At 38.0% G+C, this 21,771-nt stretch overlaps 1 protein-coding gene and 1 non-coding gene across 14 annotated transcripts in view; both read left to right on the top strand.

Annotated features, from left to right (window-relative positions):
* UTRN (utrophin) overlaps positions 1 to 21,771 on the top strand; it is a 546,896-nt gene that overhangs the window by 423,303 nt on the left and 101,822 nt on the right. For all 13 annotated transcript variants that reach the window (XM_078054618.1, XM_078054624.1, XM_078054617.1 and 10 more), the window contains one exon: positions 16,214 to 16,343. In XM_078054618.1, coding sequence (XP_077910744.1) covers positions 16,214 to 16,343 — 130 coding nt within the window. The remainder of the gene's footprint in view (positions 1 to 16,213; positions 16,344 to 21,771) is intronic.
* LOC118548576 (U6 spliceosomal RNA) lies at positions 2,911 to 3,017 on the top strand. The gene has a single exon (XR_004923650.2). It is a non-coding gene; the product is annotated as a U6 spliceosomal RNA (small nuclear RNA).

Genomic DNA, 21,771 nt, shown 5'->3' with positions numbered 1-21,771 from the left:
TAGCCTTTGAGCTAAAAAGAGATTTCGGAATAAGAATTCTCTAAAAGCTGTTATCAAAACTCCTGGAGGGAAACTCCTCCAAATTCGTCATGGCATGACTGGAGTATGCAATAGAGTAAGAGGGTGTTGCTTACCTCCCTTTTCAATTTTACTTGAGAGAGAAAAAAAAATACAAGTTCAGCACCTTCTGCAGTGCCTGGTAATAGTAGATATTGAATATATTTGCCAAATGAAGGAATACATTTATGTGTGCATATATTTTGAAAATTGTAGGGAAGAATACTCTTATTACTGTGAGAAGCTGGAGGATTCCTATTTTAGTTTTAGCATTCATACTTAGTATTCTGACTCAGGCATCACTTTTTACGTCAATGGGGTGGAACCAAAATGAATTTGTATATTAAATGTTCATTTAGGGATGTTAACCAAAACTTTTAAAGCTCTATGAAGGAGTTTTTTTTTTTTATTTTGTCTGCATACTAATGAAAAGTAAGCCTGTTTTCTTTTCCTTTTCTCATGTAGTTTTATTAGTGCTATCAAATTTAATGACTCTTCTGCCCTTTTTTGCTGTCATACTATAATGACTTCAGATCCATATATGCTGATTTAGCTTTGAAAGCAAGTTGGGAAAAAAAGTAAATTACATTCTAACAGATTCTCCTTATGTTTGTATCATTTATTTTTTCTGCTTGTATTCTCCAGTACGTAGTTAAGTGTTTTTTTGAAACCAGAAGCTAAGAAAGCCTGCTGTACCAGCAATACTTCTATTCATTGGTTGAGATGCCTTGCATTGAGGGCCAGCTTCGTGGGTGTGTGTCCCATGCAATTACAATCACTTAAGGCTCCACTCTTAGATGGGCCCTGCACTTGGTTTAATGCTCTGCTGCTGCCATCTTGCAATTCTTAGTAATATTTGAAGAAGGGGCTCTGTGAATTCTATAGTCAGACCTGCTGGCATGAAGAAAAACATTAATGTTTATGTTTTGACATACATAAAACAACACTTTTACAATAATGAAAGCCTCTTAAAACTTATTGCAAGCATTTTCTTTCTCAAGTAAGCCATCCTGAGCCTCCACTCTCACTTAGATGCCCCTCACTGTAACTTCTGTCTCTGTGCATTAGTGTCAGCTGAGATGTGGCCAAGGGTCCATTTTCAGTCCTTCTTTTCTTGTCAGCTCACTAACTGTTTCTCTGTTCGGTCTCTTTACTTGACTTCTAGGACACCACTCTGTGCTGGTTTTCTTCTTACCTCCCTGGTAGCTCCTTCTCAACCTCCTCTGCTGGCCCCTCCTCAGCCTCCTAAAATTGGGATGCACCAGGGGCCAGGCTATGCCAACTTCTCTATACCTATTCCTTCCTGAACTCATTGTTTCCTGGTGTTACATGCCATCTATATGCCAAATTTATATCTCTTTACGTGGCATCTCTACTTGGGTATCTAATAGACATCTCAAACTTAGTAAGTCCAAACTGAATTCCTGAACTTGCTGCACAAAATCATTCTACCTGATCTCCCCCATTTCAATGGAAAGAATTCTGTTGTTGCTTAGATAAAAAAATAATAATCACCTTCAATCTTGTCTTTCTCTCATATTCCCTCTATTAGAAAATCTCGTCAGTTCTATGTTGAAAATGTAGAATCAGAATCTGGTTATGTCTTACCATCTATTAGGAGCTACAGTTATCAATCTCTGTTATCCTTAATACAGTGGCCAGAGTGTTCCTATTCCAGTGAATCAAAACTCTGTAGTGTTTTCCTGTTTAATTCAGAATAAAAGCCACTGTTCTCAGAATGGTCTACAAGACCCTCCATGGTGTGACCTACCTCCTACTCACACCTTGCTCACCTCATTCCTGGTGTTTTCTCTCGTAAAGTCTGGTATCAGCCACGCTGGCCCCTAGCTGTGCCTTCGGTTGCAGCACCGTGTTGTCTTCAGTGCCTAGAATGCTCTTTACCTGGTATCCACATGATTAACTCCACTGTTTTCAGATGTTTGTTCTATGGTACCTCCCCAGGGAAGCCTACCCAGACTTCTCTACACCAGTCGAAACCCCCTTCCCAGTACCCCTTTCTCTGTTACCCTGTTCTACTTTTTTCTTTTTCCATAATATTTATCATCCTCTATAATTACTTACTTATTTTCTGTTGTCTCTTTGTCTCTGCCAGACACTTTAGATAATCAATATTTGTTGAATGTTAAAAGAATGAAATATACCCAAAGATAACAAATATACCCAAAGATAATCCAGAGGTATGGTTGTTCCTTTTTTTTCTCTTTATCTCTCTTTAATCCCTTTTTACTTATTCATGTTCAAAAGAATATCCCCTTTTGAAGATATTTCTACTTTGAATAGATGAATCTTTAATAAAGATTAGCTGACAGAAATATAAGTAATAGTATTTCCTGAAGAGCTAAAAATAATTTCAATTATATGACATACTTGAAGTTGTAAGAAAATTAATCAACACCATTATACTTTACATTTTAATATTATAGCCAGTTAAGAGGTTGCCTACTTTCTGTTTTAATATTACTTAAATTACTCAAATCAGGAGTTGGAAAGATTTTTGTCTAAGGGGGAAAGCATTGACATATCTCTAATTGTTGAGATAGCTTTTAAAATGTAGCTTATTTGCCCTTATATACTAAATACTGCTGGGTTCTCTCTTGTGTAGAGATTTGACACCTTGCAAGCTAGATGGGTTAAGATTCCTCACAGACACAGGGAATGCCTCATTCAGTGACTCTGTTGTCATGTGTTACATGTTTTGAATAAATTTAGCTTCAGAGAGATCATGAGGTAAAGCATAATGGGAAAGTTTCATGGTTGTTGTTGATATAAAAACTATGCTTCTAAAATACATTTGTAATTATTAATAATGCCATTCATTAAAAGTAGTAATTTGTGCTTGCTTCGGCAGTACCTATACTAAAATTGGAATGATACACAGAAGATTGGCTGGGCCTCTATGCAAGGATGACATGTAAATTCATGAAACATTCTGTATTTTTTCAAAAAATTAAAAATAGAATTACCATATGATCCAGTAATTCTACTTCTGGGTAATTATCTGAAGACATTGAAAACATCAGTTTGAAGACATATATTCATGCCTGTGTTTATTTACAATAGCCAAGATATGGAAACAACCTAAGTGTCCATTAGTAGATGAAGAAGATGTGGTATATATACGATGAAATATCACTCATCCATAAAAAATGAGTTAAATCTTGCTATTTGTGACAATATGAATGGACCTAGAGGGTATTATGCTAAGCGAAATAAGTCAGAGTGCGAAAGACAATACTATATGATCTCACACATGGAGTCTAAGAAACAAATGAATAAACAAAACAGAAACAGACTCATAGGTACAGTAAACAAACTGTTGGTTACCAGAGTGGGGAGGGGGTGGTGGGTGGGTGAAATAGGTGAAGGGGACTAAGAGCTATAAACTCAGAGTTATAAAATTAGTAAATCATGAGTATATGATGTACAGCATAAGGGATATAGTCAATAATACGGTAATAGCTTTGTATGATGACAAAAGCTAACTAGAATTATTGTGGGGATCATTTTGTAATGTATAAAAACATCAAATCACTATGATATATACCTGATACTAATAGGATATTGTATACCAGTTGTACTTCAATAAAAAAGCAAAAGTAAATAAAAGTAATAATTTGTTCAATGATAAATGAGCTAGATTCCATTTAATATTCCTTTCTTAAAAGAATAATTTTATTTTTTATTTTATTTTTTTAATTTTTTAAATTTTATTATGTTATGTTAATCATCATGCAATACATCATTAGTTTTTGATGTGGTGATCCATAATCCATTGTTTTAGTATAACACCCAGTGCTCCATGCAGTATGTGCCCTCCTTAATACCCATCACCAGGATAACCCCTCCCCCCCCCCAAACCATGTTTGTTTCTCAGAGTCCATAGTCTCTCATGGTTCATCTCTCCCTCTGAGGGAGAAAAGTATAATTTTAAATTATGAAAATAATATCATTACAGATTGTATAAAATAAAGAACAAAAAATTGGCCTTAAGTTTACCACTGTAACACAACCATTTTCATTTTGCATGAGTATTTTCTTTTTGCGTATTTATCTTTCACACAGTCCTAATAGGGTACATAGTTTTTATCCTGTCTTTTTTATTTAGATATATGTCATGTCTGTTTCTTCATGTTGTTATGTAGTCATTATCATAGTCATTTTCCAAGGTTACATAATGGTCCCTAGTGTAGCCATACCGTAGTGAGCCTAAATATTTTCCAGGTGTTAGACATTTAAATTGCTTTCAAATTTTTTAAATCATAAATAACTTTATAATGAAAACTTTTGTGTTTGTAGCTTTTTTCTGGATCGTTTTCCTAGGATATATTCTCAAAGGTGAAATTCTTGTTTCACGCAATATGAACATAGTAATGACTCTTGATATATTGCCAACCAACTTTCCCAAGTGATTGAACCAATTTTCCGCCTCTAGCAATGTATGAAAGTGAAGTTTCACTGCACCCTTGCCTGTGATTTCTCATTTCCCCCCCTCTTTCCTTGAACCTGGTATTGTTAGCATTAAAATGCTGGTATCCCATGGCAGGATGGGAATTTAGAGAGCAGTTCTGGGATGTCAGATGTCTGATTCTGTTTTTCTCTCAAAGAGAAGGGAGAGAATTGGTTGAATGTGTTTGATTTGGTTGTACGTCAAAGGATTGGGAAAAAGATATACATTGTTGGACTGATCAGTTGAAGAAATTTGGTATTTATATCAAATTAGTGTATGTGATGTAATCTGGCTAACCATTTTTGCCATCACAGAGCTTTACTTTGCTGTTTTAGTCTGGAACAAATTGGTTCACAAAAAGACATTACATTTATATGTTTTCTAAAATCTAAAGTGACATAAGAAACTTGCAACCCAGTTTTATACTTTCCAAACATTTTCGCTTAATTTTGGAGGATCACATGATTCCATTTTTCTTAGAATTAAATAATTTATCCCTTAAGAGAGTTAAATTCAGTTGTTCTTGCTAATGGAGGGTTGGATACTGGTATTGGTCATCCAAAGCTATAGATAAAGCAGCTAGAACTTTCCTCCATAAGTAATGGTGAATAGAGGCTGAGGAAAGAATTCTGTCTTGGAAAAGAGGTGAGAATGTTGGTAAGACTTTAGGTTAGCATCATTTTAATAGTAACTAGTTTTTCTACAACACTAGTTTTGAGATATGTCCACATTCACTGTCTCACCTGTGAAGTTAGTAGAATGAGAAATTTTGTTATCAACATGCAGAGAAGTTTCGGGACCAACCCAAGGGCTCACGGTGGGTTAGGGTGTGCCTACATGATGTGCATTGGACTGTCACACAAGGCTTTTGGCTGCAAATCTGATTTTATTATACAACAGAACAGTTTTTTAAGCATCTCCTTATTCTTTCCTACATAAATTCATTGAGCTCCCGCTCTACCCTCTGTGGCATAGATGTGTGCCTTCACAGATAGCCCAGTCTGGTCGGCATAGAAGTCAGGACAGCATGTGCGATAAGTGCTGCAGCAAAGCAGATGCCAAGAGCCGGAGAGGCTCAGAGAAGGGAGGGCTGGCTCTGCTGGAGAACCAGGTGATACTTATATTAATGGTGAGGGTGGTGTTGGTGCTGGGTCCCTCAAGGGTCAGGAAGATCCACCCTTGTGGATCTCTTTGACTTTGACCAGTGAGGGCCAGTGAGATTGCTAAGAAAGCACACAGATACTGTGTCAAGAAATAACTTTCTCTATGAAGGGCTAAAGGAGATGACTCCTTCCCTCCTCTGCTGCTCAGAGTTATTCCATGTTGCTTTCTTTGCAGACCAGCTTCTGCAATGGAGGGTTGGATACCGGTATTGGTCATCCAAAGCTATAGATAAAGCAGCTAGAACTTTCCTCCATAAGTAATGGTGAATAGAGGCTGAGGGAAGAATTCTGTCTTGGAAAAGAGGTGAGAATGTTGGTAAGACTTTAGGTTAGCATCATTTTAATAGTAACTAGTTTACTATTCTACTAACTTCACAGGTGAGACAGTGAATGGGCTACTCCCATTTCTCGGGAGTTCTCCTTCCTTGACTCTGGATTACACAGGACATGAGGAAGGAACACTTGGCGTATTCTAGGGACAGAAGTAAAGACTTTGAGACTAGAAATTAGGGTATTTAGTAGTTGAAGTTGGAGAGCAGGGAAGATCCAGATCTTGATAGGAAGTTTAGAATTGGTTCCAAGTGCAACAGGGAGCTCTTGGAGGGCTTTAAGCAAGAGAGCCAAAGGATCTGCTTTATTTATAATTTTAATATTGTGGTCTAGAAAATTTTAGGAAAAGTGCATCTCAGCAAACTCTGGCACTTGATATACAGACAATTTGGATGATGGCTTTAGAGTAAAGAAAAGAGAGGAGACAGTTGTTACTTAAAGAAGAGGGGATGACACCAAGATTTAGTTCACACCCACGTGTGTGCTTTTTTTCTCCTCTTGTCTCCCCTTGGTCTCAGGGCAGTGTGGCAAGCTGCCATTTAGGACAGAAGGGGATGTCGGAGATTCCTCTCCTCCCTCCAGGTTTTCTTAGACCTTGTTTTCACATCAGGGGATTTGCAAGGTCCTGCCCATGTCAGTGTTCCAGGAGTAACTGATCATACTACTCTTTGCTTGGCCTTAACTCAGCCCCTCCAGTGAGCCAATGCCATGTTCATGATGAAAATGAACAGCCGATTGACTTGAGAGACTTTCAGACTTAAGCCATCTCAGTCACTTCTCTATGCAGACAGTCCCTGACTTAACGATGGTAGACTTACAGTGTTTCAACTTTATGATGGTGCAAAAGCCATAGGAATTCAGTAGGAACTGTACTTCGAATTTTGAACTTGGATCTTTTCCTGGGCTAGCGTTAGGCAGGATGTCCCCTCTCGTGATGCTGGGCAGGGGCAGCCACAGTTCCCAGGCCACCACACAATCATGAGGGTCAGTGACCGATCCTATTGACAACCATTCTGTCTCCATGCAATCATTCTGCTTTTCACTTGCAGTACAGCGTTTAATAAATTACATGCACTGTCCAACTTTATTCTAAAATAGGCTTTGTGTTAGATGATTTTGCCCAGTTATCAGCTAATATAAGTGTTCTGAGCACATTTAAGGTAGTCTTAGCTAACCTATGATGTTTGGTAGGTTAGGTGTATTCAGTGCATTTTTGACATAGGATATTTTCAGCTTACAATGGGGCTTATGGGGTCGTAACCCCATAGTAAGTGAAGGAAGATCTATACCTTCTTATCCCTTAATCCCCTGTCCTTCCCAGTGATAGCAGGTGGGGAGAAGTGTTCCTAGACATTGCAGGAGGATCATTGAGAGTCTCTCTTTAGGCATTTAAGATTGAATAAGGAGCAATTTACTCTGCTGCCTGACACTCATACCAGGAAGCTGCCAAACAGTACCCTGAGTCTGAAAGGGGGCAGAGAAGTGACAGGAAAGGTGGGCTCTGCTGAGTGGGGTTCGGGGCTCGGAGAAATTCTGTTGAGCATGAAAACACTGAGATTTTTGCTAGTTAAGTTCTGATATTCGAATCAGTTTTTCACTAATCTGACATTCCAGAGCTTCCTTTAGTTTAAATGAGACGCAGAAGCTGCTTAACAGGGAAAACAATGAGAGACTAGATTACCTGCTTATTCTGTTTCCTTGAATTGCTTTTCCCTTAATTACCTTTACTCTAATTCCAGTTTCTTTTTCAACACAAGGTTGCTTGTGCCCCCTCCACCTCTCTCCATCTTCTCTATATTTCCTCAGTGTCCTGTTTGTTCTTCTCTCAAAGATTTGTGGCACTTAACACATTGTGACCAGCATTCTCTTCACTTTAGACTGTAAGTTCCCCAAGGATTGGGATCGTGGCTTATTACCATCTCCTCTTGTGCTTGGCATATTTCCTTCAGATTATCTGAATTTACTAGGTTTTAAATTTTTTATTTTGGTGGAAATCTTTGTTGGAAAATTCTATAATATACTCTTACGCCACCTTAGGATGAGAGAGACATTGAACATTTTCTTATGGCCATGGGACAATCATTTTGCTCTCCATTTATTATTCTTGACTTCTGAGGTATCTGAGACCATATTTCCTGATATTAAAAACTTCAGAGCATGCAATGTTTAATATAGAGTTTCAATTTTAGTTTTTGAAATTATTTTGTTTCTCCCTCCTTGTTACAACTGATCTGGTCTACCGCTTATAGGATGAAGCTTGATTTCACATGTGCTTGCCGGGGGTGGGGAGGGAGGAGATTGAGGTCTTTGAATTATCTATTAGAATGGAAAATGCATAAGCTTTGCAGTAAGGTTGTCACACAGAGTCTTCTTAGGTCAATGGCCAGGCCTTGAGTCAGTAAGGTAGCTAGATGTCTGCTGTGTAAAGAAGTGTGTGGTTACTATCAACCACAAAGACTTCCTTCCTTCTAAGTTTCACGATTCGAAACATTTTTACAGAAGCAGTCACCCTCATCCTTTGTTTACCCAGCTCTGACAGTGCCAGCCTGCTAAGCCAGGCAAGCAGTCCCCTCAGGACCTTTGTATTTGCCGTTCTCCCTGCCTGGATTGCTCTTTTGCCAGATATTCTTATGGTTGGCTTCCTCACTTCCTTCAGCTCTTTCTTCAAATATCACTGTCTTTGAGATGCCTTCCGTGACTACTTATATAAAATAGTACCAACCCCCATGCCTCCCCCAGCCTTTCCTTTCCCCTTTATCCTGTGTGGTAGATTGTTATAATAATGAATCATGATTCTCTGTATCTCAGCCCCTATGCTGAGGATCGTCGCTCTTCCCCTCACCAAGAAATGCACTGTATTTGTCCATTCTTTTGAATCTATGCTGGGCCTTGTGACTTGCTTTAAATAATAGAATGTGGCAGAAGTGCAGATTCTAGAGCTGTACTATCTGATGTGGTAACTCTCAGCTATATGTGACCACTTGTATTTAAATTAAATTAATTACAATTAGATAAAATTTAAAATCCAGTTCTTCAGTTCAATTAGTCATATTTTCTTCAGTTCAATTAGTCATATTTCAAGTACCAAATGTTGCAAGCCACCTGTTGTTACCGTATTAGACAACCTGCTTTTAGAGCATTTGTATCCGTGCAGGAAGTTCTATTGGACAGAGCTGTTCTAGAGTCTATGTCTTAAGAAATCTTGCAGCTTTCACTCTACTCTTTGGGAACACTAATTACCAGGCTTCAAAGAAGCCCAGTCCAGCCTACAGGGCATTTAGAGACTCTATAGAGGGAAACTGTGGTATTCCAGCCAGTAGCTCACAATATTTTCTAGACACGTGAGTGAACCCATCTTGGACTTGCAATCCCAGTTAAACGACAGATGGAGTAATCTCTGGTGGCAGAGGAGCTGGGCAACTTGCCAATCCAAAAAATCTTGAATAGTAAGTTGTCATTGTTTTAAACCAATACGTTTCAGATGGATTTGATACACAATAGTAATAACAGATTCACCCTTCAATCTAATGACTCCAGTAGTTTTGGGAAACTATGCTCTATGCAGTTACCTCATGGGTTAGGATGTGGAAAAAAAGGGGAAGATGGAGTGAGCCCATACCACACCTTTCAGTGAAATCTGTTACTTGTTTATTTAAGGAGAAAAAAAAGATTTTTGCTATTAATTTAACAATAATCAACAATAAAGTAAAAGGCTTAGTATTGACTAGCTGATAATTAGTTAATAGGAAGGAGTGCCTGGCTAGCTCAGTGGGTAGAGCATATGACTCTTGATCTCGGTGTTGTAAATTTAAGCCCCATGTTGGGTGTAGATATTACTTAAAAATAAAATCTTCTAAAAAATACTTCTGATAATTAGATGATAGGAGAAAGCTAACTCTGCCTCAAAAAATTATTTCCTTTTTTTAAATTTTATGTTATTATGTTATTTTAGTCACCATACAGTACATCATTAGTTTTTTTTTTAATTTTTTTATTGTTATGTTAATCCCCATACATTACACCATTAGTTTTAGATGTAGTGTTCCATAATTCATTGTTTTCATATAACACCCAGTGCTCCATGCAGTACGTGCCGTCAATAATTTGCAAAGTGTATAGTTCAAATAACCCAGAGCTAACTGGAATCCAATACTTTAGGGTATCCAATTTAGGGTAATCACATGTGGGAGACTTTGTTATATTTTGCTCCTCCCTATTTTGGTATCCTACCTAGTATTTAATCTGAAAGCATTCCTTCTTTTATTCCTTATTCCCTAAGCATTTATTGAGTACTTTCTATATATGTCTAGGCAAGCACTGAAGAGAATTTCGAATGATTAAGATGTGAGCCTTATCCTAGAAAAACTGACAATATAATGGAGGGGACAGATGCACGATCACAGTATATTAGGATGAGCTATGCTAGAGAAATAAGTGCTCTGGAAACTGAGGGGGGATAAACTGAACATACAGAATGAGCTACTCCGTTGTGGATGGGTGGGGATAGAAGTTAGACATAATCAGATTACCTTGGGAACTTTTTTGGGAGAACAAACAGAATTACTATTTTATTTTAATACTAACTTTATTGAGATATTATTCACACAGCATAAAATGCAAGTGAACAGTTCGGTAGCTGTTAGTATATTCACAGAATTGTACAGCCATCATCACTATCTAGATTTAGAACATTATCCCAAAAAGAAAACCCACACCCACGAGCTGTCACTCCCCCATTCTTCCCCAAACCATCCAGCCCTAAGCAACCACTGTTCCACCATGTGTATCTATACCCTTATCCCTTTGGGCATTTCATAGTCGTGGGCTTCTGTGTCTGGCTTCTTTCACTTAGCATAACATGTTCAAAGTTCCTCTGTGTTGTAGCATGGATCGTAGTATTTCATTCAGTTTTACTGCTGAATAAGTCTTTCATTATATGGCTATACAACATTTTGTTTATCTGTTCACCAGTTGATGTTTGGGTTGTGTCCACATTTTGGCGATTATGAATAATATTGATATGAACATTCATATACAAGTTTTTATGTAGACATCTACTTTCAGTTCTCTTGGGTATGTACCTAGAAGTTGAATTGCTGGGTTATGTGGTAACTCTATGTTTTTCATTTTAAGAAACTGCTGAATTGTTTTTCAAAGTGGCTGCACCATTTTATCATTCCACCAGCAGTATAAAAGGTTCCAACTTTTTCACATCGTTGGCAATACTTGTTATTGCCTGAGAACAGAATTGTTTTGAATGAAAATATAGAGTCATTAAAATAGAAAAATTCCTATTATATTATGTTATACTCACTTCAGGCATCCCATGTAGAAGTCATGTGATATTAGAACCTAAAGCTGAATGCTACTTTGTAGCTCTGTATACAAAACAACTCTGTTAGGGTCTAATTATCTTATCATTAATGTTCACCAGGTGGTTAGGAAATGCTGGTTTTCTTTTATGTCTAATTGAGAGGTAAAGGGTGGTGAAATGATTATATGTATAATACTGTTGAAAGTTAAACCTATTTCTGACATGCAATTAAATGTAATTGAAATAGGACAAATTGAATAATAAAATTAAATTTGCAAAATATCATATGAACAGGTATTATTAAATGTATGCTCTTCTCTAGGATATTTGGGTGGTGAGTTGGCATTAGGGCTTGAGCCCCACATTTTTACTTACTTGGCATGGTTCCCACCTGCCCACACTCGCCTCTTCTACTTCCCTCCCTTGGCATATCAAAAGAGTTAATCAGACATTCCCCTGCCAATGCCCTATGCAGAGAGATTGGTTTAAAAAGTGCTGAAGTTTCATGTGGTTAGGAAGGAAAATAGATTCTCCAGTCCTGTAGGGCATTCTCAGACTCAGATTTGTTTTTCATGAATCTGGGAGACCTGACAATGATACTGTAAAAAAACAGGAATGTGAATTGGACAGTCATAGCCCCCTACTATCTCGTCCAGCTCTTCAGTGGCTTCCCAGTGCCCATTATTGGTTGTCTCATGCTCCATTAGGACATCATACAGTGGTTTTTGTGACCTGATATCTGCTTGGCTCTTCACTAAGCGTTTATAGTTCCCTAAGTGCGCACACGGTCATACTGCCTTGCTCTTCTGCTAGTGCTTACTTTCCTCTTTTGGAAATACTCTTCTCTCTCTACAAGACTCCATTTAGACACCACCTCCATGAGGAAGCATTTCCAAGCCCCCTAGCTCTACCAGGTCCCAAAGCGCTGGTGTTGGGTGCCTTGTTTACCACAGTGAAAAGCAAAAAGCAAACAAACAAAAAAACCTAGAAAATGTCCTTGGCCTTGTAGAGCTTATCTTTTATCTGAGGGAAACAGATGGAAAAAAAAAAAAAAAAAGATGAGAAACAATAACCATAATAACTAAATACCTACTTTGCCTAGTAGAAGGTGATGGGAAATGTAGCAGATGGGAGAGGTGGAATTCTACATTAAATAGCATGGGTGGGTGGGCCTCATTGAGAAGGCCTCTTGGGAGGAGGAATATGCCATGTGGATATCTGGGGAGAGAGCCTTCCAGGCAGAGTAAACAGCCAGCCAGTGAAATCTCCCATCACAAGAGCATTTGGGTTAAATTGGTAAAATTCCAGCCATCAGGGAAGTTGACTGGCTAGTGTTCCCAAGTATCCTTTCTGTAGACAAATATATATTTCCATTTGGATGTTTGAAATTCTAAAAATAGTTTGTTTTTTTAAGATTTTATTTATTTATTTGACAGAAAGAGACACAGCGAGAGAGGGAACGCAAGCAGGGAGAGTGGGAGAGGGAGAAGCAGGCTTCCCGCCGAGCAGGGAGCCCGATGCCGGGCTGGATCCCAGGGTCCTGGGATCATGACCTGAGCCGAAGGCAGACGCTTAATGGCTGAGCCACCCAGGTGCCCTGTCTAAAAATAGTTTTAACAAAAATCTTTCCGATGCTGTTTCCGTTCCCCAGCCCCCTAGCCAATGCACATTTTGTGGACTCATAATAATCCAGAACTCCCAGCTGGGCACTACTGTACACCTAAATCATACGAATCCTATTATCCTATTTCTCCACCATGAGATCAGGATTCACCCTCTGTGAAGTATATGCCCCGTAATCATTGTGTGTTTCCAGAGGACCAGTACTGCTTCTGTGCTCCCTTCTCTAAGTCACATTCCTTTATGCTCTGTCTTCTCTCAGTTTTTAATTTCCTTCCCCATCATCACCTAGATGGTGTTTCCTGGTTTCCCTTTTGTGCCAAGTCTGTAAATACTGCCCGTGCATCCTCACCCTATTTGATCAACCAGAAGGAGGAGGTGTTCTTCAGATTCCTTCACTTTCCTTTTAGCAGCTTGAGTTAAATAGGTTCATGTCTGGGACTTCACTTTCAAAAAGAAGAAATCTAGCACAGCCCTTGCACATTATTTTAAGAATCTTTACCTCTCCCACATTTACTGGTTAGATTTGGGTTTGGGGGGAATAAATACTCTGGATCACTAAAATTTTTATAAATCTGCTACATTACCCATTGTTTTTCAGTGCTGGCTTTTAAGCAACATGCTCTTTCGTATCATTATTTTATATTTTATATTTCCAGGTGCTTTGGGAAGTAAATACTAGGAGTATTTTCATCAATCTGGAGCTTCTTGCTGTAACAACACAATAATCTAAATTTAAAGAATAGGCTCAAGGGGTGCCTGGGTGGCTCAGTTGTTAAGCGTCTGCCTTTGGCTCAGGTCATGATCCCACGGTCCTGGGATCGAGCCCCGCATCGGACTCTCTGCTCAGCGGGGAGCCTGCTTCTCCCTCTCCCACTCCCCCTGCTTGTGTTCCCTCTCTCGCTGTGTCTCTCTCTGTCAAATAAATAAATAAAATCTTTAAAAAAAATTAAAAAAAATAAAGAATAGGCTCAAGACCTGGAAATGTGTGTATATATTTCTGGATTAAAATATATTTCCCCGTTTCTCTTATGTCTCTTTCTGTTTCCACGTGTCAGAAACTTTAAATGTCAGAAGATCGTCTTATTTGTCTTGAATGTCACACCTTGGGACTTCTTCACAAGCCACATTTCTCGATAGAGTTAGTGAACGTTTTGTCACATAGTCATTTGATGCTCACAGGTGCTAACTGATGTGGGGATTTACTGATTTGTGCTTGCTTCACAGTCTGGTTATGTAGATGCTATAAATTTATCCATGGATTTTAGAGAATGGTGCTTTTTTGCTATTGTTCACTTTATCCTTTTAAATTTTTTGTCAAGATAATAATTTTAAATAGTCAAATTGTATTTACAGTGCTTATTGCAAAAACCAATGTTCTATTCTGTCATTCATCTCCCCTCACCCTTCCCCACCAGTAATGTTCTCTTTTAAATTCATTAGGTGGGGCACCTAGGTAGCTCAGTTGGTTGAGCATCTCACTTGATTTTGGCTCAGGTCATGATTTCAGGGTCCTGGGATGGAGCCCCGTGGGCGCGTGTTCAGCAGAGTCTGCTGGAGATTCTCTCTCTCCCTCTGCACCTCCCCTGCCCCGCTCACTCGCACTCTCTGTCTCTCTAAAATAAATAAATAAAATCTTTACAAAAAAATAAAACAAATTCATTACTGGTGTTTTCCTGGTGTTTAGCTCTGGTTTTCACATCAGATGATTATTCTGGTGTTTCTAGATTTTTTTTTTCTTTTATTTACCGTGGATGAGGAGTTAGCCCTGTCATCCCAACATAGTTACACCAAATGCTATTTAAAAAAAAAAATAGTTGTGGGGTGGGAGGGATGGGGTGACTGGGTGATGGACACTGGGGAGGGTATGTGTTCTGGTAAGCGCTGTGAATTGTGCAAGACTGTTGAATCTCAGATCTGTACCTCTGAAACAAATAATGCAATATATGTTAAGAAAGAAAAAAAGAAGAAGAATGTAGCAGGAGGGGAAGAATGAAGGGGGGGAAATCGGAGGGGGAGAAGAACCATGAGAGACGATGGACTCTGAAAAACAAACTGAGGGTTCTAGAGGGGAGGGGGGTGGGAGGATGGGTTAGCCTGGTGATGGGTATTGAGGAGGGCACGTTCTGCATGGAGCACTGGATGTTATGCACAAACAATGAATCATGGAACACTATATCTAAAACTAATGATGTAATGTATGGGGATTAACATAACAATAAAAAAAAAAAGAAGAAAAAACCTTTTTTTGGAAAACAAAACAAAACAAAAAATAGTTGTGTTCAGAAACAAAAATTATATTGATTCTAAAATAGTACTAGAATACAATATTTTAGAAAGTAAAAACCAGAGTTTTCATAATGCATTATCAGGTAACTGCACCTAAGCAAAATATAATTGCCCGGAGGTGTTTATGTGTATAATTTTAAGAGGATAACAGTAATATTAGCAACAATTTTGGTTTCGCTCCAGCATTCAAATAGCACATGAGAAAATCTTCATTTCCTCTTACCTTGCAATAGTCAATGAGTGAGCTTTGTTTTTAAACTCTAGTCAATTAGAGTCTTAATCACCAAACATTTTATGGGAGCAAAGGTGAAAGTTTAGCCCTACTTAAAAGAACAAAAGTACTAAAGGCAGACTGTTCTGAGAATCATAAATTTGCATGAAAAACCTCACAAGGGAAAAATTGTAATTGCCTCAGCATGAGAGATGGAACGTATTTGAAGATAATTGGAGACTGTCTTTTATGTGTTCTCTTTGGTTTAGTTTTGATTTCATGTACTTTAATTTGTTTCCATCTCTTAGCTTTTTTCCTTAATATATTCTAGAGAATGTAAAACGCTTCTGAGGATCTCATTACTACTTGTGAAATTGCCTGCTTCTGTACTATTGGATGTAATTTTTTTTGTCAGTCTTATAAGAAAAAGGTATCTTTGAACAGGCTATTCTGTTTTAGTAATCTGACAGGAGTGATAACCCTAAAAGTACAGTTTGTGTAAGCTCAAATATACTATAACAATTTCCCTTAGGTGAATATTGTAAAGATTTTTGTTTTGCATCTTTAAATCCTATCATCTTTTTGCTTTTATTCATGTTTCATCATTCATATGTATAAAATTAATATTTTCACTTCCGACTTTGCTTAAATGGTTATTAGTCATTTCCTTGACAACTATGGTCCATAGTCTAACTGAAGATGTTTCATCACTTGGTGAACACAGTAGGTTACAAATTCAACTTTTGCTTCTCTTTGCAAAGGCCCTGAGACGAGAGTTAAAGGAAAAGGAGTATTCTGTTCTAAATGCTATAGACCAAGCTCGAGTTTTCCTGGCTGATCAGCCAATTGAGGCCCCTGAAGAACCAAGAAGAAACCTACAATCAAAAACAGGTGAGATTGGTTTCTTTCGTACATCATAAAAACACATGTGAGGGGAACAGAATCCCGAAATCAAGTAGGAAATTTCCTTACAGTATTTCAGGATCTAATATTAAAATTTTTCTTCTGAGTGTTAGTTTAATCAAATATGTCATTATTTAATAAATATCTAGGTTTTACATTAAAAATGAGATGACTGTATACATCAATATCCTTATTTTAAAAGGAAATTAACTGCAGACAAATAGATTTAGTAAAAGGCACACTGTAACTAAAAGTAATTTCTTTGAGAAAGAAAAATTTGTATTTCTTATATTCACACAAATAACATGACAAATGATTGCAACTAGAGGAGTGGTTTTTAAAATACAATATATATAAGTATATAAATAATCAAAGTTTTTTTAAGCTTCTGTTTTTTTCAGATTACTTTTTAAAATAAGGCACTAAAGTAAAACACCTTTCTTTTACAAGCAGACAACAGAATTTATTTAATTGAAAATTAACCTATTCGTGTACTATTTATGTACTTTGGCTGAAAATTGAAACAGTAACTACCTTCTTAGCAAATAGCAGTAAATCACACAGTAAATTTAAGAGATGAATTTGGGGCCAACATAGATCTTTATTACGATTTTTCACTGTTGGCAATAAAAGCATTCTGATGCATTTTTAAAAACAAACATGCCATTCCAAATATTTTCTCATCATTCACTTCACATAGTGAAGGCAGACCTGAAAGACTGCCTCATGCTGTGTCCAGCAGCATAATTCATGAGCATTTATTACTTGTAAGGAAAGTACAGTTGAAAAATGCTTTCTTTGACTGTAGCCGAAACTGAAGCAGACGTTTGGACAAGTAGCCATTTTCCTTCTCAGCCTCTGTCAGAGTAGGCTTACTTCAATCTGAATAAATTTCCCATCAAGATCATGATGTTCTTAACCCTCTAAGCCTAGCTTTATGTGTGTCTGTGAACATACACAACACACACACACACACACACACACACATACAGCATATTTATTATCTTTTCTAGCATTCATGTTTATTTTCTGCTGGTAGCATCATTGTCTTTCCAGTCAGCCTACTGGTGACTTAAGTCATTAATGGGCTTCTACCTTTCCACAAACCTCACAGTCTGCAAATCCCTCGTAATTGATTTTCTTGGCTTTGAAGAAGTCTTCCTTCTGAGGATTCTGTTATATACGTATTATACATATACACACACACATACTTGCACACGGCGTACACACGCACACGTAGTAGGTGCTTACTGCACAGTTGCTGAATGAATGCGTGCATGAGCTGAGCGCCTGTGGGGATGCTTGGGCAGTGAGCAGGTTCAGGGAGGAGGGAAGACCACACTGGGACAAGATCATCACAGCAGCAGGGACGAGCAAAGCGGCTGTGTGCCTGGGCAGGAGGCGGGAATGAGGGGCTTGTACGTGCTGTCTGGTTCAGATTGCAGAGGGCCTGGAAAGTCAGAACATTTCAACTCAATACACCAAGAAAGAATGCACTATTACAGTTGTCGTTGTCAAGCTCGGAAGAAAAATAAGTTCACTCGTCTCACCTTACCCAATTTAAAGTCCACCTTAAATCTGCGTTCCTTGGCTCCTTGCTTCCCCAGTACTTTCCAGAGAACAGAGGCAACATTTTTATAATAAGTTACTTCATCACAGTAAAAAAGTATTATTATATCATCAAAGCTTCACTTTGCTATAAATGTTCCTTCTCGGTGGCTAGTCGTTTAAGGGGTATGATAATATTGCTTTTTTGCATTCTTATTTTGCTGTTACATTTGGTATGTTTCTAAGCCCCATTTCAAATACTATATTGGGGGGCAAGAAAAAAAGTCATCAATTTAACTTAATGATTTTCTTGGTTTTTGGTTTTTTATGATTAGCAATTTTTATACTTTCCTCCTTTCCTGATACTGCTTTCTTCAGTGCTGGCTGATTTTACCTGCTGTTAAAGGTAAATGAAAGAAAATTATCCATAATAGCTTTTATACTTTTGTTATTTACCATGAATTATGTAGAGCTGCTATCAGAACTAGAGAGCATTTGAACATTAATTGTCTTGTGTGATGCTACGTGAAGTACTCACTGTCGGAGGGGAGAGGGCAGGGAGAAATGACATAACGATTTTTTTATTCCATTTAATAAGCAGTTATTTATTGAGTATGCTGTGTGTGCTGTGCATAGGGGCACAGCAAAACGGATCCATCTCTTTACTTTTAAGTTTTACTTTATTGCTGAGTGTTACAGGTATGAATTGCGCTCAGGAATCTGTTAATTGACAAATGCTATTAAAAAGAAGCAAATTAATTTTTTCAACTCAGTGATAAGTTGCTGACAAAGAAATCTCATCAGGTATGCTCTGCTAGATATTTCCCCTTTTCTCCAGTTTTATTGAGATATAATTGACATATAACATTGTAGTAGTTTAAGGTATACAACATAATGATTTGATGTATGCATAGATTGCAAACTGATTACCACCATAAGTCTAGTTAATATCCATCACCACACACAGTTACAAATTATATATCTTTGTGATGAGAACTTTTAAGATCTAGTCCCTTACCATCTTTCAAGTGTGTATATTTTGAATATTTAAAAATCACTACTAATATTACTGCCTTACTTTAAGCCCTTGCTATTTTTTGTTAGGACTATTGTTAGTTCCTTCTTAATTGGTATCTCTGCATCGACATAGACACTACAGTGATAAATCTGAAACTCAGAGCTGGCATTTGCTTCCCTGGTTTAAAAACCACCGGTAGCCCCTGGAAGGGCATGTGAGCTCCTTCCCCTGGCACACAAGGCTGCACAGGATTTGGCCTCAGTTTTCCTGGGTGGTAACATCTCATCTCTCTCACTCTGCCCCAAACTGATGTCCATTTTACACCCAACTGCTAGTGATGTTCTACGGGTAATGGTCTTCCTTGCCTTTAGCCTGTTGCCTCCTATCCTGGTTTTTCCTGCCTGTGGGTCTATCTTGCCTGGTTTCCGACTCCTTCCTTGTTTGCCCATCCAGTCCCTGCTCATCCTGTCCCAGTCAGCGACGGCTCACTGTCTTCCCGGCTGCCTTCCTCTCTCAGCTCTCCTCCGTGCTTCCCCGTCATCTCTCTGACTGCGTTACTGAGATCTGTGTCCGGAGCTCAGCCCTTCCCTTCCTTAGTGACCTTTCTCACTTATTGAGAAGCTGAAAGAGTGTGTAAAATTATCTGAGCAGCCAAAATATATATTATACAGCAAATACAGTGAAGATCCTACTCTTACTCATGGAAAAGCCACTCTCTCAGAGGTATTAACTCTTACTTTAGACACTGTTGTAACTAGTTTAACTTGTGTCCCAGTGAATGGTGGGTATGTGGCAAAATGGAAATGACAGGACAGGGAGAAGGGTGACAGTGAGCAATGGCTGCTGACAGTCTGACAGCAAGGAGGAGAAAGAAATTCTAGAGAGGATATACGAGACTTCTAAAATAAAACAAAACAGAGTAGTCTTTGGGGCCTTTTACAATAAAAGAAAAACTGAAGCTATGAATTATGGTTTGTTTATTTTTGAAGACAATATAAATCAGTTAAGAGAAGGCATAGGAATTTATACTACGTTTTAGTATATCCTTTTAAAATGGCAACCATTAAAAATCTAGGGCTCAGTAGGTAAAGTGTTAGCTGAAACGCTAACTCCTCAGAATAACCCATTCCACCTATAAATGGTTCTTAAGTCAATATAATTTTTAATTGAACTGAAATCATCTGAATAATTATAGATACTTTACAGAGTTCACAACTTTGTCAGTAGCCCCCTTATCTGGTTGGAGCCATATGGAACTGTTTAATTTGATTTAATCTGCATCATGTCACTATATTAATTTTCTTTTTAACACAATTGACTTGTTTTTCATTTGATTTTAATCACCTGGTTTATATCTATGGAGAGGTAGAATGATAGAAGAGTAAATCTTTCATCATCCTTTGTATTATTCTTTGTACTTCTAAAACCACTCTCATATTCTCCTAACTATCCCAATGAGTCAGGCAGATAAAACAGTATGCCTTTTTCTTTCTCTCTCTCCCTCCCTCCCTTCCTCCCCACCCACCTACCTTCCTTCCTTCCTTCCTTCCTTCCTTCCTTCCTTCCTTCCTTCCTTCCTTCCTTCCTTCCTCCCCACCCACCTTCCTTCCTTCCTTCCTTCCTTCCTTCCTTCCTTCCTTCCTTCCTTCCTTCCTTCCTTCCTTCCTTAGTAAAAGCACAAACGCCAACAAAATACCGTGATGCTGAACAAGGTCACCAGCTAATGTAGCATGGATCTAGGAACAGAGCTCGAAACTTCTATGTTGGTGACCTTTCCTAACTCGAAGTGTTTTGGCTGGCTTTCACCACATCTCTTCCTTTTCATCTCCTCTCTGTCTCTGCTTATTGGCCACTGACTTGGCTCCTTCTCCACTTTTAGTGTCTAGAGCCTCTTAACCCTGCACAGCTGTTTCTTGGCTTCTCTTTTATTCTCCCAGCCTCCCCTTACCCCTCACTATTCTCAGTCCCGGCTTTCAGTTCCTTTTGAAAACCACATGGCTGCAGAGGGAAGGTGGATGTACAGGACATCTGCGGACTCAGCCACCGTCAGCCTTAGCCCTCTTCGGCCCCCAAAACCTCTTGCGATAATCAGGGAGTACAGGAGCCTTCTCACGTATTTGTCACCTACAGTTCAGGTTAAAGGTCGGATTTGCAGAGGGGAGTTAGAGCTTTTGCGTTGACGTCCCTCTCTCCACACCACATAGAGATGCCGGCGCACATGCGCACACATGCATATGTATATTTTATGATTTGAGGTTATGGTATCAATTGCTAAATAAAACTGCTAACACTTTTATAGGCTAGTTCACCTTTAAAAGTGTTTAGAAAGTTGTACAATTTATTGTATATGTAGGTGTAGAAAAGTTCTTTTCCTCTTCTCAGCTTTTCATTTTTAAGATAAAAAAGATTTCATTATTTTATTCATCAGTTTCCCCATGAGTCTTCTTTAAAAACTGTTCCCGTTAAGGCATTTCTATTGCTACAACTATTATTTTATTCTAGGCTGTCTGAACATTATTTCATTTTCAGCCTGGTGTACTTGATTAGTTGATTTTGTTTCATTTAAAGGATATCATGGAAAAAAAGACATCTATTAGTTTATCATATTCTTTCTCTACTTTATATATATGTGTATGCGTGTGTGTGTACTTTAATTATGTATGCCTATACTTGTGATTAATAGTTAATCATTTTTTTCAGATACAAAAGTATTATGGATTAATATTTTTTTCTCTTTGATCTTCAACAACTGGCTATTTATATTTACTTGTAGTTAATATTTTAACTCAGGTATACTGTTTTCTTTTAATTATTAAATGTTTCATAATATTTTAGAAAGCCAATTATTAG

Source organism: Halichoerus grypus, chromosome 9 (assembly GCF_964656455.1).
Source record: "Halichoerus grypus chromosome 9, mHalGry1.hap1.1, whole genome shotgun sequence".
NCBI lineage: Eukaryota > Metazoa > Chordata > Mammalia > Carnivora > Phocidae > Halichoerus > Halichoerus grypus.
This window is presented reverse-complemented; position numbering and strand designations above follow the sequence as displayed.